We start from the raw sequence: 20,687 nt of genomic DNA on the forward strand, positions 1-20,687 counted from the left end.
ACTCTTTCCTAATGATTGTCAAGGCGGCTTCTTTGCTGATCAGTTTGAGAACCTAGCAAACTTCAGGGCCCATTACGAGGGTACAGGACCCGAGATCTGGGAACAGACGAATGGAAAGTTAGATGCATTTGTTGCAGCAGCAGGCACTGGTGGTACTGTGGCTGGTGTTTCCAAGTTTCTTCAGGTTTACCCCCCTTTTCTTCTTCGTGTTTTAAATATTGTCGTTTTGATTGTGAAATTTGCCTGAATTTCTTTTCCTATCCTCAACAGGAAAAGAATCCAAACATCAAGTGTTACCTTATAGATCCTCCTGGTTCTGGATTGTTTAATAAGGTAACGAGGGGGGTGATGTACACCAAACAGGAGGCGGAAGGACGAAGACTTAAGAATCCATTTGACACTATAACAGAAGGAATTGGAATTAACAGGGTAACAAAGAATTTTGCGGAGGCAAAACTTGATGGGGCATTTAGAGGCACAGACATTGAAGCTGTTGAAATGGCCAGGTCATTCATTACTCTTTTCTAAGCCATCTCACTTCATTATTCTTGAAGATTTTTTGTTTGTTTCTAGTTCACTTTCGTGTGTGTCAACTCGAAGAAATGATAAAAGGATTTGATTGTTGCCTTAATGTTTCCACACTGTCATTGTTTTGTGTGTATTAGGTTTCTTGTGAAGAATGATGGACTCTTCCTTGGAAGTTCTTCTGCAATGAACTGTGTTGGAGCAGTCAGAATAGCGCAATCAATTGGTCCTGGTCACACAATTGTAACAATTCTTTGTGACAGTGGAATGAGACATTTGAGCAAGTTTTATAATGCTGAATACTTGTCTCAGCTTGGTTTGACACCCAAAGCAACTGGATTAGAGTTCTTGGGTGTCAAATGAGTATGTTCCTTAAGAGAATGCTGCGGGCTCGCTACTTCATTCATTACCCAAAGTTGTTAACGCCTGTGTCGGATGATAAGCACAGTTTTGTCCTTCATCAGCTGAGAGTGAAATTTGAGTGGACAAAGCCCAGGAAGTTTATGCGATATGCCAACGAGTCCATCATATTTATGGTGTTTTATTTGATTGAAACGTTATTGGAGGCATTATATGTTTCATTCATGGTTAGATTATACTAATTTTTATTCATTTAGTGAACGATGTAGAGGAAGTAGAATAGAGTCTCGAAGAGTTTGTCATGGAGTAAATGAAATGACAAGGCATCTAAAGTCACAACTCATTAGTTTTGACATCAATAGTGTTATGCTGCTTTTATAGATAGAAATTAGTTCATCTTATGGCAAGAAAATAATAATAAAGCAAGTCACGCACGCATAAACACCACATCATATGTGTGCAATGATCTTTTTAGGAATATTCACACCACAACAATATAGACTATAGAGAATGATTGAAGGCCACTGACTCACATAGATAGGGTAAATCAAGACTTCCAAATTAAATTTAACTTGACCAAGTTTGTACATTAATTAATGATTTGATTTTCATCTAAGCAGAAATCACGGTTTGGTGTTTGGATCTAGTAAAAATCACGGTGTGATAATTTATACCTTTTAAAATCATGGTGATAATGCATTGGAAGTGAGAATGATGAACCCACAATGATGTCATATCTTATTTACTTAAAACTATTGTGTTTAAAGAGTTGTTCACTATCCTTACAACATAATTTACCCGTGACAAAATTTTAGAGTGACAAAAATATATACTTGGGGAGTTGGATCCCCTTGATGGTTCATTTATAAAAGAGAGAAAAAAAAAAAAAAAAAGCAAAACTGTGCAATGAGCATTTTGACTTAACAAATTGACCTTTAACGAAAAATATTCACAAAGTAATAATATAGTAGGTTAATATGTTACTATCCTCAACATAAATTGTTTTGGAATGGATCACTCCTCAAATGAAGGAGAAAAAAAATGGCAATGGTTGATGAACAAATAAATAAAAATGTATACCACCATTTAAGTCATTCATCCAAGGTTGCATATATATTGAATTGCCCAAAAGATTTATATCCGATTCTTTTGACTACATAATCAGTTACCAGTAATCACCACATGAGCAAACCCCATGACGAAAATGATGAAACCGATTTATATCTCTGATAACGATCTCTCGTTGCACAACTTTTGATATCAACTTTATAACCGCATGACAATCTACACATATGCGGAGATTTTTAATGATTCGAATAGAACATGCGACCGGAGTTCGAATCAGTCCATAAGCCAACGCCAGTCTTTCGCTATGTACCCATAAACGTCGCTCTTTTTCATCATCCTGCACATCAAGCAAAACTGCATTGCAATCAGGATCATACCCTGCTTCCCTGGTTTTCTTGTTTAACCATTCAAGCATTGCACATATCAGTTTAATGTCAGGATGAGAAGTGTCACCCACAGCAAAATAGTGAACTACACCTTGGTTCTCAACCCAGCTTAAGCCAGGTTCTTTCTTCACTTTTTTCTTTTGCATATTTTTCCTAACAAAAGCAACACTGTCCCATCTCTTTGCAGTGGCATACATGTTTGACAGAAGTACATGAGTTGCATCATCATGTGGCTCAATCTCAAGTACATGTTGAGCACAAACTCTTCCTAGATCAACATTCTTGTGGATAACACAAGCACCGAGCAATGCGCGCCACACCATAACACTAGGCCGAAATGGAATTTCTCTAATGAGTTTCATTGCTTCATCAAATCGGCCCAATCGGCCAAGAAGCCAAACCATGCAAGTATAATGTTCTATACATGGATCAATGCCGTAGTCGCGTGACATTGACTCAAAGTGAGCATGTCCTTTGTCTAACAATCCTACATTGCTACATGCAGACAGGACCCCTATAAAAGTCAGTTTATTAGGTTTGCAATCAGAATGTTGCATCATGTCAAATAAATTTAGAGCCTCCATACCCAAGCCATGCATAGAATATCCACAGATCATAGCATTCCAAGAAACTACATCCTGTTTGTCCATCTTATCAAATGTTATTCGAGCATCATCGATTCTTCCACATTTAGCATACATATCTATCAAAGAATTTGCAACTACAGTGTCCTTATAATACATGGTTTTGATAGTTAAGGAATGAATCTGAAGCCCTGGTTCTAATGCCGCAAAACTGGCACAGGCACGGAGAACGCTTGAATATGTCACTTCAGTTGGCTCCATGTCATATCCAAGCATAGATGAAAATAAATTCATTGCTTTCTCCCCATCCCCTAACTGCACATAACCAACTATTATAGTGTTCCAAGTCACATCATTCCGTTCTGGCAATTCCTCAAACAATTTCATCGAGTTCTCAATTTCACCACACTTGGCATAAACATCTATGATGGCATTCGACACAAACACATTTGAGTTCAGACCATATTTCAACACACAAGAATGAATTTGCTTTCCTACATTTAATAAAACTAAAGAAGCACAAGCTTGCAGCACACTAGCAAATGTAAAATTATTAGGGACAACCGGTGTTTGCCTCATTCGAAGAAACAACTCCAAAGCCTCGTGACTTCTGTCACTCTGAGCATACCGGGATATCATCAGACTCCAAGGAATAAGATCATTTTTCGGCATTTCCTCAAAAAGCCGCTTTGCATCAACAATCTCCCCAGACTTCGCATACAATTCAAGCAATGCAATGCCAACATAAAGATCATGATCGTAACTAGCTTTCAAAGCACATCCATGAACACTTTTCCCAACATTAAACGCCTCTAGACCAAGACACGACTTAAGTGCACCGGAAATGGTGAAATTGTTTGGCCTGTACCCCGTAATCCTCATCTGGTTGAAAAGTTGCAATGACTCCTCATAGAAACCATTCTCAGCATAACAAGCTCCCATCCCAGTCCAAGACACCATATCTTTACAACAAATGTCATCAAAAACTTGGCGAGCAACATCAACATTTCCACAAACAGAATAAGCATCAATAAGAGCAGTCCCAACAAAGGCATCAATATGATGGCCAAGCTTATAAACACAAGCATGAAATGTCCAACACAACTGAGCCAAATCCATGCTCACCAGCAACTTGAGAAGAGTAGTCAAAACAAACGGATTCACCTCATGTCCTTCTTTAAATAACCTGTGTTGAAGAAACACACACATTAGCATATGACACGTGCATTTATACAATCAATCTCTATCTATTCTAAGAAAAGTCTATTTGACTAATAACACGTTGCAAAATTTCACACACGCCTTAACTTCCAGTCATTTCCCCCACACATTTATGCAATCTTGCACAGGATCTTTACTAGTCTTTACGTCAAGAGAAAACAAGACATGCATTGTCACTACAAATTACTTTTACACTGATGTCATATGTCCAATGAGAAATCAATATTTTGCGGTTATTTTTAAAATGTATAAAATTCTTTTACACTAACATTACATCCCCATTAAACTCTTCTATCTATCTCTATATATTATAAGAAAAGTTTTTGGTCTAATGACACGCAGCAAAATTTCATACTTTCATTTTCTACTATCCCCCCCCCCCACACACACACACATTTGTTTAATCTTGTGAAGAATCTATACTAGTGTTATTAAAAAAGAAAAGTTTACCTGAGAATGAAGTGAAGGGCATGATGGAATTGGTTAGAACGAGAGTAACCTTGAGCTAACGTGACAAAAGAGATAGTATTAGTAAGCGGCATTTCATCAAACAGTTTGGAAGCATCAATCATTGAATTGGATTGAACATAAAAGTTAAGAAGAATGTTTTGAGCAAACAAGTCGAGAAAAGCGCCTCGCTTGAGAATGTGACAGTGGAGCTGCTTTCCGGCGTTTGGGTCGGCGCCGTTTCGAATAATTTGTTGGAGCATGTGAGCGTAGGAATGAGAATCCAAAGCAACAAGACATGGTTGGTGTTGGTGTTGGATATGGCGAGAGTGAAGTAGTAATGGTAACAGTTTTGTACTGTCACGAAATATACGAGTCCTAATCATGTCTCATTATGATGTTATTATTCTTTTCATTCATTTCTTTTGAGTGAACCAAATATATACATCACTCAATTTGCATGCTTCATTCACGTATTAATAATAATAATAAAATAATTGTTCATGACATGAAGGAATTTTTTGAACCATCGTTTATAAGGGTGTCCATTGACTAGAGAGTTTAACTAAACTTTTTTTTAACGAGTTTAACCAAATATTTATTTGATAATAAATTATTTAAAAAAGTTTAATTGAGAACTTATCCATTGTGTGAATTTTTTTGAGATTATCCACAAACTATTCTAATAAGCGGAAATTTTTTAATCTAATTATAATTACAAGTCATTTTTTTTGTATCTAGGTTGTATTTTGGTGTCCTTATTTTCAAATGTGTGATTTTAGTTTTCTAACTTTTTAGTTCTTTAACATTTTGGTCATATGTGAAATTTGGGACAAAAAATTGATTATTTGATGATATTTTGGCTCAATTTAATTGATTTTCAAACAATTTATAATACATGTTTTCTTTCTTTCTATTTTCGTGTACTTTCATTTAAAACTTTCTATTTTCGTGTACTTTCATTTAAACCGAACATGATTGACAATGTAACACAAGAATAAACTTCTACTCTAATTTTGCAAAAGTATACATATGTGTGAACATTGAAACAAAACATAAACTAATTGAGTGTTTACGAATAAGAACTCTCTTTCTTTAAAAAAAATTGAAAGCTCTATTACTTTTTAAACTCGAAATTGTCATGACTTTAATGAGGGTAATGGATCGCTAGTTAAACCAGTAGATCACTAGCCTCTACATCTCATACTTTTTGTAATAATTTTTCTTATTTACGTTAATCAATCTAATGAACTTATATAACAAAGATTGAATGATTACGAAAATCTCCTAAAAATTAATTTAATAAATCAACTGTATCCAAATTGGTATCTGTTAAACTTTAAAAACATAATTTTGTTAGTACATAAAAAAATATTATTTATTTTATTGTTTATTAATTAAATTTGATTATGTCTAATTTTAAAAAAATCTACACCTAGTAATAATAGTCAGTTCAAACCAAAATAGTACATGAGCATTACACAAGACAACCGACTAAACTATTTCTACCACAATACTAAAATATAGTCATCTTCCTCACCACAAAAAACATCCATGCTAATATATAATCCTTGAAGAAAATTCAATAAAAAAAAGGTTTTTTGTCATTCTGTATTTGTCTCCCTGTTTTATTTCCTTAGCTCCTTAATAGTTTTCCTTTGTGTAGATTAGTAGTTGACAGAATTCAACATTTCAAGCCTATAGTTTCCACAAAGAACTATAACATAATTACAGAATACTGAGCATAACAACTTTATTATCGAAGAACCGGGGGATGAACTTATTGTCCAAAACTTCTGAAATTTGTGTCTTGAGTGATGCATCATATCAAACTACAATAAAAGATACTAAAGTGGATTTTCTCCCTTTATAAATAACTTGAAGAAACTAAAATCTTCAATGTGTGAATCATCTCCTCTCAAAATGAGATTCATGGCAATGTGGATCTAACCAGTCTTTAGGAGAGGATCCCTTTCCCATGCCGACACTTGCTTTTCCCCCACCCACAAGCTCCCTCAGGTTATCCACTTTATTCTCCCTACCTGTTCCATTATTTCTTTTATCAGCTTCTTTCAGCTTTTGCTTGAACCGCTGCTTCCGGTTTGATGAATTTACCTCTTGCTGTTTTGATTGTGAAGGAGGCGCTCCGTGTGGGCCAAGATAGATGTTCTCTTCCTTCTTAGCCTAAACAAACAAATACAGTAAGCATTGACAGTGTAAGCTCAATCAGTTTCAATATCTAAAGCCTACATATTATCCCGTAATCCTATGAAGAAACAAATTTTTCAAATGACCTTTGTAGCAGAATTCGGCGATTCTATGCTGGGAACATTATCTTTACTTTGATCAGAGTCTCCGATTTCCAAGCTCGGAATCACAAATCCATCAGTGTCTAGAACAACAAAAAAGTCCAGGCATTCAAGACCAAAAGTAAAATGCTATCAAGCTGCATGTGTACAAAAATCTCAACTATGTAAAACAAGAAGTATTAAGATTCATGTATCTCACAGAAGAGAGGAAAATCAAACAATTCTAAGTCAGATAGATAAGACCGAACAAAAATATTTTAATTTTGATAGCAAACAAATAACATAGTAAACTGCAATCTGAAACATATATGCGTAAATATTGACATAAACAACAGATAATAACAAAACCTTTATCAATTCAGATATCATATGTATCTGTATGCAATATATAACAAAATCAACCAAAGAAATACTCTAATTTGCATAATTTTTTTTAACTAAACAGCATTAAATCAACCTAGAACTACACGCATTCCAAAAGGATGTGATCCTAACTACATAAAGCACAGGTGCATCAATCAATTACCACATAAAAATAAAATTAAGATGACATGCAAATTGATAACTCAATAAGCTAAAACAGCTAACAATTGGCAAATATTTGATATTATGATTCAAACAAGTTCAACCTAAATACAATAAATCAACAAGATTCAAAATCTCAAATAAGTTAAATACACATCATCAACAAATCAATCAGCAACCAATTCAAACCATTGATCCCAAAAAAAAAAAGGGAAACACAAAAATCACAAAAGATCCCTCTTTTTATTCAATGTTCTATTGATTATGCTTCAAAAAAATAGGAAAAAAAAATGAAATTGAAGGGAAAATGATATACCCCACTCGTCGTCTTGTTGTTGAATGGGAGGAATGGATTGCAGTGAAGAGGGTTCCATAGTAAAGCGAAGACCATGGATTTGAACGCGAAATGGGCAAAAAAGCCCGATTGAAGGAAGAAAGAGCAGAAACGGAACACACCAAAATTGATTCACCAACAACACCGATCTGAAGAGTATAATCAATCTGAAGGCCAAATTGAGAGAGAACAATTAAACCCTAATCTAGGGTTTCGGTGTGCCTGAATTACCCTCGCTGATTTGGGGGGAAATTGTTCGAATATGGAACTAGTGGTTCTCTACCACTCAAGGGTACTTTTGTCCTTCCAATTTTCAAATGGGATTCTTCGTGTCATAAAATACCATTCTCCATTTTTTTATGATTCATTTTTAGGCTATTTATTTATTTATAGAATTTTTTAGACAATTAATTGTTTATGATAGATAAATAAATATTTAAATTTACCAAAAAAGATAAAGAAATATTCAAATTAAATTGGATATCATAAATTTAAAAATGATCGTTTTTGAATTTTCTCAAAAATTATCTTCAATTTAACTTTTCTTTTCCACAATTAATTAATTTAGAGATTAGAGACTATATACTTTCCATACATAATTGTAATATGTTGGTTGAATATAAAATAACTTCACACTAACATGGATTTCTTTTAGTCTTTATGGATATGTAGAGATTTTCATGTATATTGCATTTACTAGTTTTGATACTTCAAGTTGAAGATTGTGATCATAAGAACATTTTATTTTTGACAAAGTAAGAACATATTCATTGCCAAAATGATAAAAACTAGTAAGGTGAATCGATTCTCCACCTTAATGAGAGGGGGAGGAAATCAACGGTATGGGAAAGGATAGAGTATTTTGGATTCTCCAATTGTCCAATTGTCAAGTTTCTTTTTGGTTTATGATTTCATTATTTAACAACAAAATATGCTAAATGATATATTGCTTGCATGTATAAAAAATATATTATTGTCCTCTAACTTAACTCGTGTCACGAATTAATTACCGTTAAATTTATCATATTTTTTATTATAAATATTAAAAAAGATATTATTAGTTTTCTTAGAAAAGTATAAATAAAAGCATTTATATGAAAAAAATTGGTCAAATTACACCTATTAAAAAAATAGTTGATTATATTTCATTTATATATATAATCGAGATAAAAAAAACATGAGAAAAAAAAATAAAGGATCAAATCAAAAATAAATAAATAAATAACTAAAATATTATATAAAATTAAGTTAAAATATTGCAGGAGCAATTATGTCTTAAATATACTATTATTAAACATGAGATAATGTGTTAAAATTTCCTTATTTTTTCCATAAAATATAGTTAACTTTGATAGAAAAAAATTAAAAAGATACATAATATAAAAAGTAATAGTCTGTAAAAAAATAATATATAAAGTAATAATTATTAAAACGTGATAAAATAATAAAATACAATTTTTTTTTGTTCTTAAAATACGATTTAACACTTGTATAAAGTTTATTTTCATTATGTATAATTAAGAAAGTCATAAGCAAAATTATTAATTAACTAATAAATTTATAGGCAATTATTAAAGAGTAGACATAATAATATTCCATAAGATTTTCCACCAAGCAAGACATTGGCAAAGTCACGCGAAGTGATGTCTTTAACGAAAAACCTCATTTCTTGTACCAAATATTTCCTTGTCTCTTATTCTTTTTTCTTTGAGTAACATCATTTCTTCGTGGACACGACCAAATGATTAGTGATTATTCTACAACATATTTTCCAAATTTAAGTTGAATATCAAACATAAACATGATAACACATAGGTCAAACATCATAAATCAAGCTCACTACACACGTGAGACATAGTTAATTTCATAATGTTTCTATTTCTACTAGCTTCCCTAAATTTCAATATGATTTTTTAAATCAAGGTGTATAACGTTGTAAGGTAAATAATATATATACACTCTATTTTTAATCAACTTGAATTTTTCCTAATAACAAATAATCGTGGCATTATCTAATTTAATCCAATACTATTAACTTCTGTTATAAATTGTTTTTAAAAATAAAAAATTTAATTTATATATATTATCGGAATAAACTGTTATTAATTATAATTAATTAGACCATTTAAAACATTTAATTTAATCATGATTAATTTCAAAATAATAGATTGTGATTTTATCGGTGTATGAAAAATAATCTAAAAAATAAATGTATGTTTATTGTATTCTCAAAATTGTAACTGTTCATTTTTTTTTATTTAAATAAGCCAATTTATTGATGACCGTTTAGAATAATTGCCTTTAATAAATTGTTTTTATAGCAATGGTTCTATAAACTTTTTATTTGTTGGTTTGGTTTCATGAGAAACATTGTTTTGGAGAATCAACAAGTATCGTGTCATGTTTAGCACATGCTTTCGATGATTTCAAGGCTTTGATGTTGTAAAATATTGATGCAAAACAAACACAATTGCTATCTCCAAGAGAATCAGTTTCATATAATAAATAACAAAAGGTTTCATGTCAGTGTGAAGAAGAAAAAAAAAAATTGGATTTTTGAAGTGGAAAATAGCTTTGACCATTCAAAAACCAAATCAACAAATCTCACACTCAAAGTTTGATGAAGAAATGTATTAATTGCTTTGAAAGTTCTTCAAGCTATGATCTTTTGAATCTTCTTCATATATATAGTAGTAGCAAAAAAAAAACCAAAACTTTCCCTCAGCTTCTTCATTGTCACTTTTTAACAACATTTTACCAAAAGGGTAGCAAGAAAGAACCTTAAAGTTATCAACTTCAACCTTAAAAGCCTCTTTTATAACCCCTTTTGTCCAACATTGAAATTTCTCTATAGTCTTTATTTCTTATTTTCACTCAATAGTACTTCTTAGTTCTTATAACCTTTGTTGGGTTATTTGGATCCTTAAAAGTTTGGTTTTTGACACCACAGAATATGATGATGATAATGGAGAAAGTAACCAAGCAACAAATCTATCACAAGCTAGGTTCTTTTTTCACCACTTTGCTATCTAGTATCATTCTAGTTCTTATTCTCTTTTCATTTTTCTTTTACTTTTCAGTTTCTAAATATTTTCTTTACCTTTTCACACTTTTATTTGTTCTTTTATCTAATATGCTTCTTTTCACACTAAACAAGAAAAAAGGGTCTTTATGTGAAAATTTAGTCCAAGAAGATAACATGAAGAAATCAGAGTTACAACCTTCATTAGAAAATGTTGCTCAGAAGCAAGTTGAAGCACTGTCATGTTCTTCATTTTCATTAGACAGTGAAAACAGTACTGTCTCAATCATTGGTGAAAGTTTTGAGATTGATCATAGAAGATATCAAGATGATGATGAGGAGGAGGATGAGGATGAGGATGGTCTTATTGAAATCAAACTTCCAAGTAGAAACTTCTCTACTTTAAATGAAGACTTTGAACAGAATTTGGATTCCATTTTCAAGCAGCAAGGTCTTATGGATCTCTTAGCAGAAATTAATGAGATGAATGAAGATGAAAATTTAATTGAGATTGATATTTTCAAGGGATCCACCAAATATCAAGATTTCAGATATAAGGAGTTGGCATGTTTAGGAGATCAATGTGTTCTTAGTGATTGATCCTTATCTGATTTTTATTTTAAGCTGTTATTTTAGTTTTAATTTTTTTATTTACAAAAGACTATTTTTCTTCTTGATGCTTGTGAAATTTTGTTCTCTTGTACTAACTTGGCATATTAATTTTAAGTTTCTTTTTTTAATGTTGTGTTAATTTTAATTTTGAATTAAGCATGTTGATCTTATTAGTGTTGGACACATTAGAGTACATTATGTGATGATATTTTGTTTGAGGGACTAAGACATGGTTTCACCTGCAATCTATAAAGGAACTTTTTGAAGTGCTTGTCATCATTATCAAATAGTTTTGTTGTTTTCCCCTTTTCATTTTCAAATCTTTTGGTTCCTCTTATATTTGTTGACAGATGAAGCATATCTTTGATTTTTCATTTAGGGTAAAAGCCTATATAAGTATGTATAACTAGCAAGGTTTTCAACCATCTACATTAATACATTTGTTACAATTTTAGTTCCAACAAATTATATACCTCAAAGTTAGTGACTTTTAATCCTAAAAAATGATGATATTTGATTCTAAAAGATGTATTTTCTCTTTTATACAATTGGAGTGATAAATCACCATTTTTATGTATAAAATTTAGGTTGATATCAAAACTGCAATAAAAATGATAATTAAAACATAAAAAAAGTGCAATTTTAAAATAGGAATACTTATGAGTGTGATAAAATAAGATATTAAAATTACAATTAAATTTAAATAATATAACACAAAACTATTGAAAGATAAACATGAATATCAATTATTTATATTTATGATCATAAACAACAACATATATAGTAATCTTGCTTATAGAAAAAAATAGTAATTTATATTGCAAGAATTAATATTCATCTGATGATGACCAAAATTTTAATATTTATATTAGTTATTTTAGTTTTTTTAAATGTGTGAGGTATAGTTATTATAATTTTAAATGTACTTAAATTAAATATATTATCAAACCTTTTTTTATTAGTATTTTATAAACTAAATTGACTAATATTCAACACATTTGATAACTAAACTAATTAATGAAAGATAAAAATTATTAACAAAAATACAGATTTAATCATGTCTTATATAAAAAAAAAAAATAGTAATTGAGTAACCTTGAAAATATACAAGAATTTACTATATATAACTCAAAAGAATTTATAAAAATTAGATTGACACGATAGCGGCTAGTTTCCTTCTCCTTCCACTAATATACCAATTATGAATATATTTGGTTGTATTGCAGTGATAATTTTTTTTTTTAATTCTATAACACTATTTAGACTGTCAGCATAATTTTACTTAATTTGAACTCTTAAAAAATTTATTTTTGCCTAAAAAAAATATGAGTTTTTTTCTTCTTCCAAAGATAGTCTTTATTCATCAAACTATAATCCAATGATAAGCATTAATTTTTATAAGATTTTTAACATTTATGTGATAAAAATATAAGTAGATAGATTACACTTTATCAACATTCACCACTAATAATTGACACTGCTCAAGCTAGATTTACAAAAAACAAAGAACAAGAACATAAAATCTCAACGGTTAATCTTGCACGTACCTATGGAAACCACATCTCCACCGTTCGATAATTCCCATTCAGAATTTATGCGACACACGTTCCACGTGTCACTTAATTTTTGCTTTTAAAATCCGCATTTGAAGTCCGAATTATGAATTGTCAGAAATAGCCCCACTGTGTCACTCAAAAGAGTGAGTGAGTGAGAAAGAGATCATACAGAAAATTTAAAGCTTTTTCAATTGTTCTCTTTCAACTTCCCAATTTGTAAGTTCCTCTCCTTCAATCTCTCTCTTTTCAGTTCAAAGTTTGCATCTTTCTCTTTTCACTTAATTATTGTGTGGAACTTTAGGGCATTAAAAATGATTAATGATGTATAGAAATTATTTTTTAACCATAAATGTGCTATGCTAATATAATTTTTGTTGACTATGGTTGCCCTTGTTTTGGATGAGCTTGGTCTTTTGATTTTTAACCATAAATATGTTTTTAGTCCAAAATTCAAATTCTTAGTTTGATTATTTTCTTCCATAGTTGAATTATTCCTCTACCCTAACTAGAGAGTGCTACTTGTCTTGTTTTTATTCTTTGTAAAGTGCATTTCTTTCCCATCCCCCAATGTCCTAACTGGGGGTCAAAGATTCTAATTATGGAGGGTTAGAAAAAAATAAAATACAAATAAACTACATTTTTTTTTTATTGATTTAGTGTTGGGGTCAATTTTCAAGCTTTTATTGCAATTTGTTGTTAATTTGTCATGACATTGGATATATATGGTTTTTTCAGTTGGGATAGCTGTTGAAATTTTTTATTTCGGGCACCTGCTTGAAACAATCTTCCATTTTAGGAAAAAAGATAATTTGTATCGATATGGATATTGTGTAATCTAATATTGAGAATACTAATAGCTTATTGAAGCTTAAACAAATTTTGCCCCTCTTTTTTTTTTTTTGTATGTTGCCATTGATGATGTTCTTAAACTAGAGTTTTCTTATGTTTTTTTTTTGTTTTGTTTACATTGATAGGCAAAAGTTGTCGAATTCAACGAAGCCATTGTAGTGCAAAGAGTGTGTAGGAAGAAGTAATTTATTGATTTAGTTTAGATAAGATTGGTATGGGTGAGGAAGAAACAGTTAATACAGTTTCCAAGACTGATAAAACTTTAGATGACACGAGTGAGAAGAAGGATGCAGAATCTAAGGGAGGAAAAATATTGGAGAATAACACAGTCAAAGACTTGAAGGAGGATGGTATAAAAGAAATGGAAGTCAATAAGAAAGCAAGTGAGGAGGAAGAACTAGTAGTAGAAGAGGATAAGAAAGCTGAGGATGGTGATGTTATAAAAGATGATAACAAAGTTGCCGATGAGGGAGTAAACCAAGAGGATAAGAAAGTTGATGAAGGGGAAGAAATAAACGAGGATAAGAAAATTGTTGAAGGGGAAGAATTAAAAGAGGGTGAGAAAGTCGATGAAGGGGAAGAATTAAAAGAGGGTGAGAAAGTCGATGAAGGGGAAGAATTAAAAGAGGATAAGAAAGTCAATGAAGGGGAAGAATTAAAAGTGGATACGAAAGTCAATGAAGGGGAAGAATTAAAAGAGGATAAGAAAGTCGATGAAGGGGAAGAATTCAAAGAGGATAAGAAAGTTGATGTTGGGGAAGAAATAAAAGAGGATAAGAATGATGTTAGTATGAAAGAATCAGAAGAAAATAAGAAAGACGATTCTGTGAATGAAACAGAAGAAAATAAGAAAGATGATTCTGTTAATGAAACAGAAGAAAATAAGAAAGATGGTAACGGGTTTGATCATGATAAATTGGATGAAGAAACTAAGATTAAGGAAACTATGGATATTAAAGAAGATAGAGAAAGCGTTGAAGCTAAGAAACCAGAATTAGATGTCATGGATGAAGAGGGTATCCTTGAAGGAAAAGATGAGGGCAGTGAAAAGGAGAAAAATCAAGAAGAGGAAGAGAAGGGTAAGGATAAGGTTGATCATAAGTCAAATGAAGAAGATAAGGCAGAATATATTAAAGTTGAGAAAGGACTGAAAAAATGTGGGAGAGGAAAGATTGATGGGGAGAAGGTGAAAAAGAAAATAAAGGAGCAAAAGGAGACAAAGGGTATCACTGAAGTCAAAGATGAGAACAGTGAAAAGGAGAAAAGTCAAGAGGAGGAGAAGGACGATAATAAGGATAAGGTTGACGATAAGTCAAATGAAGAAGATATTAAAGTAAAGAAAGTATTGAACAAGCGTGCGAGAGGAAAGGTCAGTGTGGAGAAGGTGAGAAAGAAAATAAAGGAACATAAGGAGACAAAGGGTATCCCTGAAGACAAATATGAGAGCGGCCAAAAAGACATAAGTCAAGAAGAGGTGGAAGATGGTAAGGATAAAGTTGACGATAAGTCAAATGAAGAAGATGATGATGCTGGAGATATTAAAGGGGAGAAAGGATTAAAAAAGCGTGGGAGAGAAAACATCCATGAGGAGCAGGTGAAAAAGAAAATAAAGGAACTGAAGGAGACAGAGCCAAGGACTCCTACAGCCAATCGACCCGTGCGTGAAAGGAAATCAGTGGAGAGGTTGGTAGAATCATATGAGAAAGATGCATCCAAAGAATTTCACATTGAAAAGGTATTCATTTAGTAAGCCTTAATTGTGTGTTATATTTGAAACTTATTTTGTTTACCGTTTTTCTTTCACTTTGCAGGGTCGTGGCATGCCTTTAAAAGATATCCCCAATGGTATAGTGTTTCATTTGTTCTCATTCTTCTTTGAACTACGGTGTCTGTAATGCACTTTATGCCATAGATACATGTTTCTGCTTCTTCAGCTAATAACTATATGACTCTTGCATTTTATGCTTCAGTGGCATTTAAATTATCTAGAAGGAAGGTTGATGATACTTTCAGATTGCTCCATACAATCCTCTTTGGTAGGAGAGGAAAGGTATATTCTACTTCATACACAATCTATTCTTTCAATCACAGTCATTTTCTACCACTTATTTCTGTTAAAAGGTTTCACTTGATGAAATTGACAGGTCACACAGATGTTATTATGTTTCTATTTGACTAATGTTTTACAGTTTAATTCGCAGGCAGCCGAGATTAAGAACAATATATCAAGGTTTTCTGGTTTTGTGTGGCATGAAAATGAGGTAATTATTACTGCTAAGATGTATGAAAAATGGATGCTTGTAACTTGCAATCAAGTCATATATAACAAAATGAGTACTTGTTTTATGCATAAATAAAGGACTTTTCTGCCTAAGCTTCTAAAACCAAATATTTTACTGCAGGAAAAGCAAATGATTAAAGTAAAAGAAAAATTTGACAAGTGTAATAAAGAGAAATTGCTGGAATTCTGCGATGTGCTTGACTTACAAGTTGCAAAGGCAAATACAAGGAAGGTTTGTTGCTTTAGCTCTGTTGAGGCTATATAATAGTCATGTTCGTGTTTGACACTTCAGATGCTACTAATTGTATTTTATAAATATTTGCTTCTATTTTTTGAACTTTTATATCAATACAGGCTGGAATACCACAATAATTAGATAAACCATAGCATTTTATTACACCATTATCTAAAATGAACTATGCTTTTAAAATATTGATTATCTCTTTTGATTTAAGGAAAAAGATTTATATTTTCATTTAAATTTTATACTAATATTATACCTGGGTCATGTCTTGTAATTTTTAATGTTGTCATATTATATCAATTTCAATTTTCTAGATTGTCAGTGAAATGTTGCAATTTTATGCAAGGTGGTTTATTTTCGCCAGAACTTTTTTGGCCAATCTCTTTGATTTATTTTCAAAACCTCGGCTTTTTTTCACTTGAACTTCGGAATTTGGGGACTGTATTATTATTACTATGTCTATTTTTTCATGCTTGAGTGCGCTGTGTGTGTCAATTGCCAATGCAGTCCTCAATGTCTTATTTTGTGTTGATTTAACACCCATTTTTTCTCATGCTAATAATCTTCTACATATGCAGGAAGATATTATTGCAAAGCTAATAGACTTTTTGGTTGCCCCTCAAGTGACAACATCTGTACTACTTTCAGAACAACAAAAGGTTTATTATAATTTCCTTTTCTTTTCAACCTTTTCTCCTAGTGTCTTATTTTATTATGTTTTTACTCAAGACAAGTGCTTTTGGTACAAAGCCAACGATTCATATGACTTATGTTTTTTGTAGTCCATTAAAGGAAAAAAGCGCAAGCGCATAGCAAAACGAGGTTCATCAAGGCCTGGAACAGCAACGTCAAGACGTTCTGCTAAGGTGCTATTTCATGATTTTAATTTCAGAAATTTGAAATGTAATTTTAGATATGCAGAAAAATGCCTTCAAATTGTCCCAATGAAGAGTGCACCATGGGCTATATAGATAAACTGTTTGCATATTAACGGTCCATTACAATGTTTCTTATTGTAATCATTGTTGAGAGGAAGTGATTGAAATTTAATTATATTGCCATATGTATGACATTATTAGAATTTTCAACTAGTACAGTGAAACCCGTTTAAAAACACGACGAGTACTAAAAAGTGATTTGGACTTGAGTACTAAAAAATGATTTGGACTTGAGTACTAAAAATTGATTTGGACACAAAACATAATTATATATAGGTGACAAATGTCCATTGAATCATTCTTGTGGTGATCATATACTACAATTACTTCATAAATAATATGTTAAATTACTGTTTTAGTCCCTTAATTTATTTTCTGGTTTCATTTTAGTCCCCTAATTATTTTTTCGTTCTGTTTTTGTCCCTTAACTATACTTCCGTTAGTTAAGTTGGTCATTTATTTTAATTTCTACCAAAAAAACATTAACTTTTGTGAGTTTTGTCATCTTCATCTCACTCATCTTCAAATCTATAAACCCAAAAATCTCTGATATTTTTCTATCTAAAAACTTAGATAATTCATCAAACTTATGATCTTCAAACATAACCTTTCAAATCCATAACTCAGAAAAATCTATAATGTTTTCAAACTCATAAAAATGAAAAATCTCTTTTTTTGTTAATTCACAAAGGATTCAAAACAAGACTCAATGTTCTTCACGAATCTCTAATATGTTTCTTAATTACTCGATTCATATCGCTTTAAGGTCGTGTTAGAATTTTCTTTCAATTTTACAGATTCAAGGTGTTTGGATTTGAGATTTTTTATTGGTGTTTGGTTTAGGTAAGTTTGTGTTTTTATGCGTGTGTTGTAGTTATCACATAAGGTCGTGTTTGAGATTTGTTTGTATGTGTGTGTACTTGGCTTACAGATTCTTTTTATTTTAAGTTCGTGTTTGGATTTCATGCCCAACATTGATTTGATGCCATCTTTGCCTGTTTTGGGTTTGAAAGGTTTGAGTTTGATGAGTTTTTTTTGGATATGAGGTTTAGTTCAAAGATTATAGGTTTGATGAATTTTTTGGATTGAAGGGGTGATGAATTTCTGGGTTTGGATGATGTAGGTGATGAATATGATAAATTATATTTTTTTAAATTCTTTAAAGAAAATTAAAGAATAGATTGTTGTTGATTCACATGGGAATTCTAAAGAAGAAGAATTGATTAAGGGTTTTTTTCATTTGTCTAAGTTTGAAATGTTAAGGATTTGAATTTTTAAGTTATGGATTTGATAGTTTATGGGTTTGAAGATGATAAGTTTGATGAGTTTTTTGGGTTTTTAGATTGAATGAGATAAAAAAATTCTGAGTTTATGAGTTTGAAGATGAGTGAGATTACAAAACTTAACTTTTTTAACATAAATTAACGGAAAAGACCAGCGTGACTAACCAAAGTATAAGTAAGGGACCAAAACGGAACGAAAAATAATTAAGAGACTAAACTGAAACCAGAAAATAAGTTAATATCTAAAAGATTAATTTAGCCTAAATAATATGTGCAATTTTAGTTTCTTTTCATTTGGAATTTCATAGACTAGTTATTTGGATTTTTAGTTTCTAACTATTATGTTAACTTTTTCAGAGTCGGAAGAAAAATGACGATTCTTCAGGAGCAGAGGAGAGAAAAAGTGAAACTGACACAGAAAATGAGTCCGAGGAAGAAGAGAAAGATGAAGAGAATGAAGAGAAAAATGAAAATGAAAAAGGTGTTCCAGACAAATCTGAGGATGAAATGCCTGAGAAATCTGAAAGTGAGGATAAAAGTGACTCTGATAACGACTCTGAAGATGTGAAGAAAGTGAGTAAAACAACTAATAGAACATCTTCCAGAAAGAAAGGATCTGCTGCTAAAGGTAAAGCAAAGAAAACGACCGTTGAAACAAAATCTCGCGCCACACCAAAGAGAACTTCTAAGAAATCATTGTCTGCGTACTCCGAGTCTGATGACGATAGTGACGGAAGTCCAAAGGTCTTTTCGAGGAAGAAGAAAAATGTAAAACAAGGAAGGCAGAAATGGTCAACTCTCACCAAGTCTTCCTCCAAAGACAAAACAGGTAGACATTGCAAACTCTCTCCCCCTATTGATTATTTCATTGAAAAATATTTTGATTATAACACCTTTTTGCTGTAGTGATTAGTGAAATAAATTACTATTTTAAGCTTATGACATGCATAAAAATCTTTGAAGTTAACGTTGTTTACTTTTCCTATTATTATAGTATCTTCCTATATGTACTTTATGAATCTTCTATATGTATTTATCAAGCAGAAAAGGTTACTAAAAGAAAGGGCAAAAACAAAGAGAAGTTCAACCCCAGTGATGACCAGTTACGCGTTGCAATATGTGATATTTTTAAAGAAGTCGACTTCAATACGGTACGAAGTCTAATTATCTTTGAAAGTTTTTTTATTCCTTCATATCTACAAGTGGAATTTATAAAACTGGATTAGCATTGATGTCAAATATTGCAATTGTCATGTCCAATGTTACCAAATTTCGGGTTTGCGACTTTCATCTCTAGTATTCATATTGAGTTAGATGCTATTAAAATTTTAGCTGTTAACTTTGATTTTAATCTTAATTATACCTCCAATGAAGGCTTTCTGTAGTTCAAAACTATAACATTGTTTTGCTTCTGCAGGCTACATTTACTGACATTCTGAAGCTACTTGGTATGTACCATTTACTTTTATTACCTTTTTGTTTTTGTTTTAAGTTTAATAATAATATATTTTTCAGTTGCAACTACTGGATTACAAATTAGTGTAACTTTTATGGCTTTAAAAGCAAAGCCTCTTTATGTTTATAAAAAATGAGTGTAACTTTTTTTAGCTTAAGTTTAAATGACTAATAACAACTTTGCTGACCATTTTCCAGGTAAGCAATTCTCCGTGGATCTAACGTCTAGAAAGGCATCTATAAAGATTATGATTCAAGAAGAGATGACAAAACTAGCTGATGAAGATGAAGAAGGAAGGGATGATGAGAATGATGAAGATACATAGATAGGTTCATTATCAACCTATACTTTTGACTAGTTATGCATTATGTGTACATTTTGTAGAGCAAATGTTGCTGTAACTTATTATTGTTAGCATCCATAGAATCTATGAGACAACAAGCCAGTACATTCAATATTTTGTGGAGGCTTTTGTTTTGATATATTATATTCATATATCAGTATGCAGTTTCTTGATTACACATCAACAGTATATGTAGGGTTTAACTTTCCGTGAATACAACTAACTTTCTAGTTTGATAAACATTTTATGTTGTTGTTAGTTGTAACCTTTCTGTGTATTGATATATATAAGCTGCATGGTCAAGTCTGTTTCTTCTTAATCTTCGTATTCTGTTGCAAAATCAC

At 31.4% G+C, this 20,687-nt stretch overlaps 4 protein-coding genes across 4 annotated transcripts in view; 2 read left to right on the forward strand and 2 right to left on the reverse strand.

Annotated features, from left to right (window-relative positions):
- Window positions 1-1,238, forward strand: part of LOC101511934 (cysteine synthase 2) — a 3,106-nt gene extending 1,868 nt beyond the window's left edge. Inside the window, exons 5-7 of the mRNA XM_004491452.4 lie at window positions 1-184; window positions 271-506; window positions 666-1,238. Of these exons, the coding sequence (XP_004491509.1) occupies window positions 1-184; window positions 271-506; window positions 666-888 (643 nt within the window). The 3' untranslated portion in view covers window positions 889-1,238. The remainder of the gene's footprint in view (window positions 185-270; window positions 507-665) is intronic.
- Window positions 1,239-1,940: 702 nt separating this feature from the next.
- On the reverse strand, window positions 1,941-5,106 carry LOC101512268 (putative pentatricopeptide repeat-containing protein At5g13230, mitochondrial). The gene is made up of 2 exons (XM_004491453.4): window positions 4,595-5,106; window positions 1,941-4,109 (listed from the first exon to the last, which is right to left on the reverse strand). The coding sequence occupies exons 1-2, from the start codon at window positions 4,975-4,977 to the stop codon at window positions 2,051-2,053; spliced, it is 2,442 nt and encodes an 813-aa protein (XP_004491510.1). The 5' UTR covers window positions 4,978-5,106; the 3' UTR covers window positions 1,941-2,050.
- Window positions 5,107-6,177: 1,071 nt separating this feature from the next.
- On the reverse strand, window positions 6,178-8,041 carry LOC101512599 (uncharacterized). The gene is made up of 3 exons (XM_004491454.4): window positions 7,742-8,041; window positions 6,886-6,983; window positions 6,178-6,775 (listed from the first exon to the last, which is right to left on the reverse strand). The coding sequence occupies exons 1-3, from the start codon at window positions 7,797-7,799 to the stop codon at window positions 6,500-6,502; spliced, it is 432 nt and encodes a 143-aa protein (XP_004491511.1). The 5' UTR covers window positions 7,800-8,041; the 3' UTR covers window positions 6,178-6,499.
- A 4,982-nt stretch (window positions 8,042-13,023) lies between these two features.
- LOC101513233 (uncharacterized) lies at window positions 13,024-20,521 on the forward strand. Its single transcript, XM_004491456.4, has 12 exons — window positions 13,024-13,165; window positions 13,924-15,533; window positions 15,610-15,643; window positions 15,769-15,848; window positions 16,000-16,059; window positions 16,201-16,311; window positions 16,902-16,982; window positions 17,106-17,189; window positions 18,902-19,373; window positions 19,589-19,695; window positions 19,962-19,992; window positions 20,198-20,521. Exons 2-12 carry the CDS (start codon window positions 14,013-14,015, stop codon window positions 20,323-20,325), a joined length of 2,709 nt encoding a protein of 902 aa, XP_004491513.1. The 5' UTR covers window positions 13,024-13,165; window positions 13,924-14,012; the 3' UTR covers window positions 20,326-20,521.
- The last annotated feature ends 166 nt before the right edge of the window (window positions 20,522-20,687 follow it).

The sequence above is a fragment of the Cicer arietinum genome, chromosome 2 (assembly GCF_000331145.2).
Source record: "Cicer arietinum cultivar CDC Frontier isolate Library 1 chromosome 2, Cicar.CDCFrontier_v2.0, whole genome shotgun sequence".
Classification (NCBI taxonomy): Eukaryota; Viridiplantae; Streptophyta; class Magnoliopsida; order Fabales; family Fabaceae; genus Cicer; species Cicer arietinum.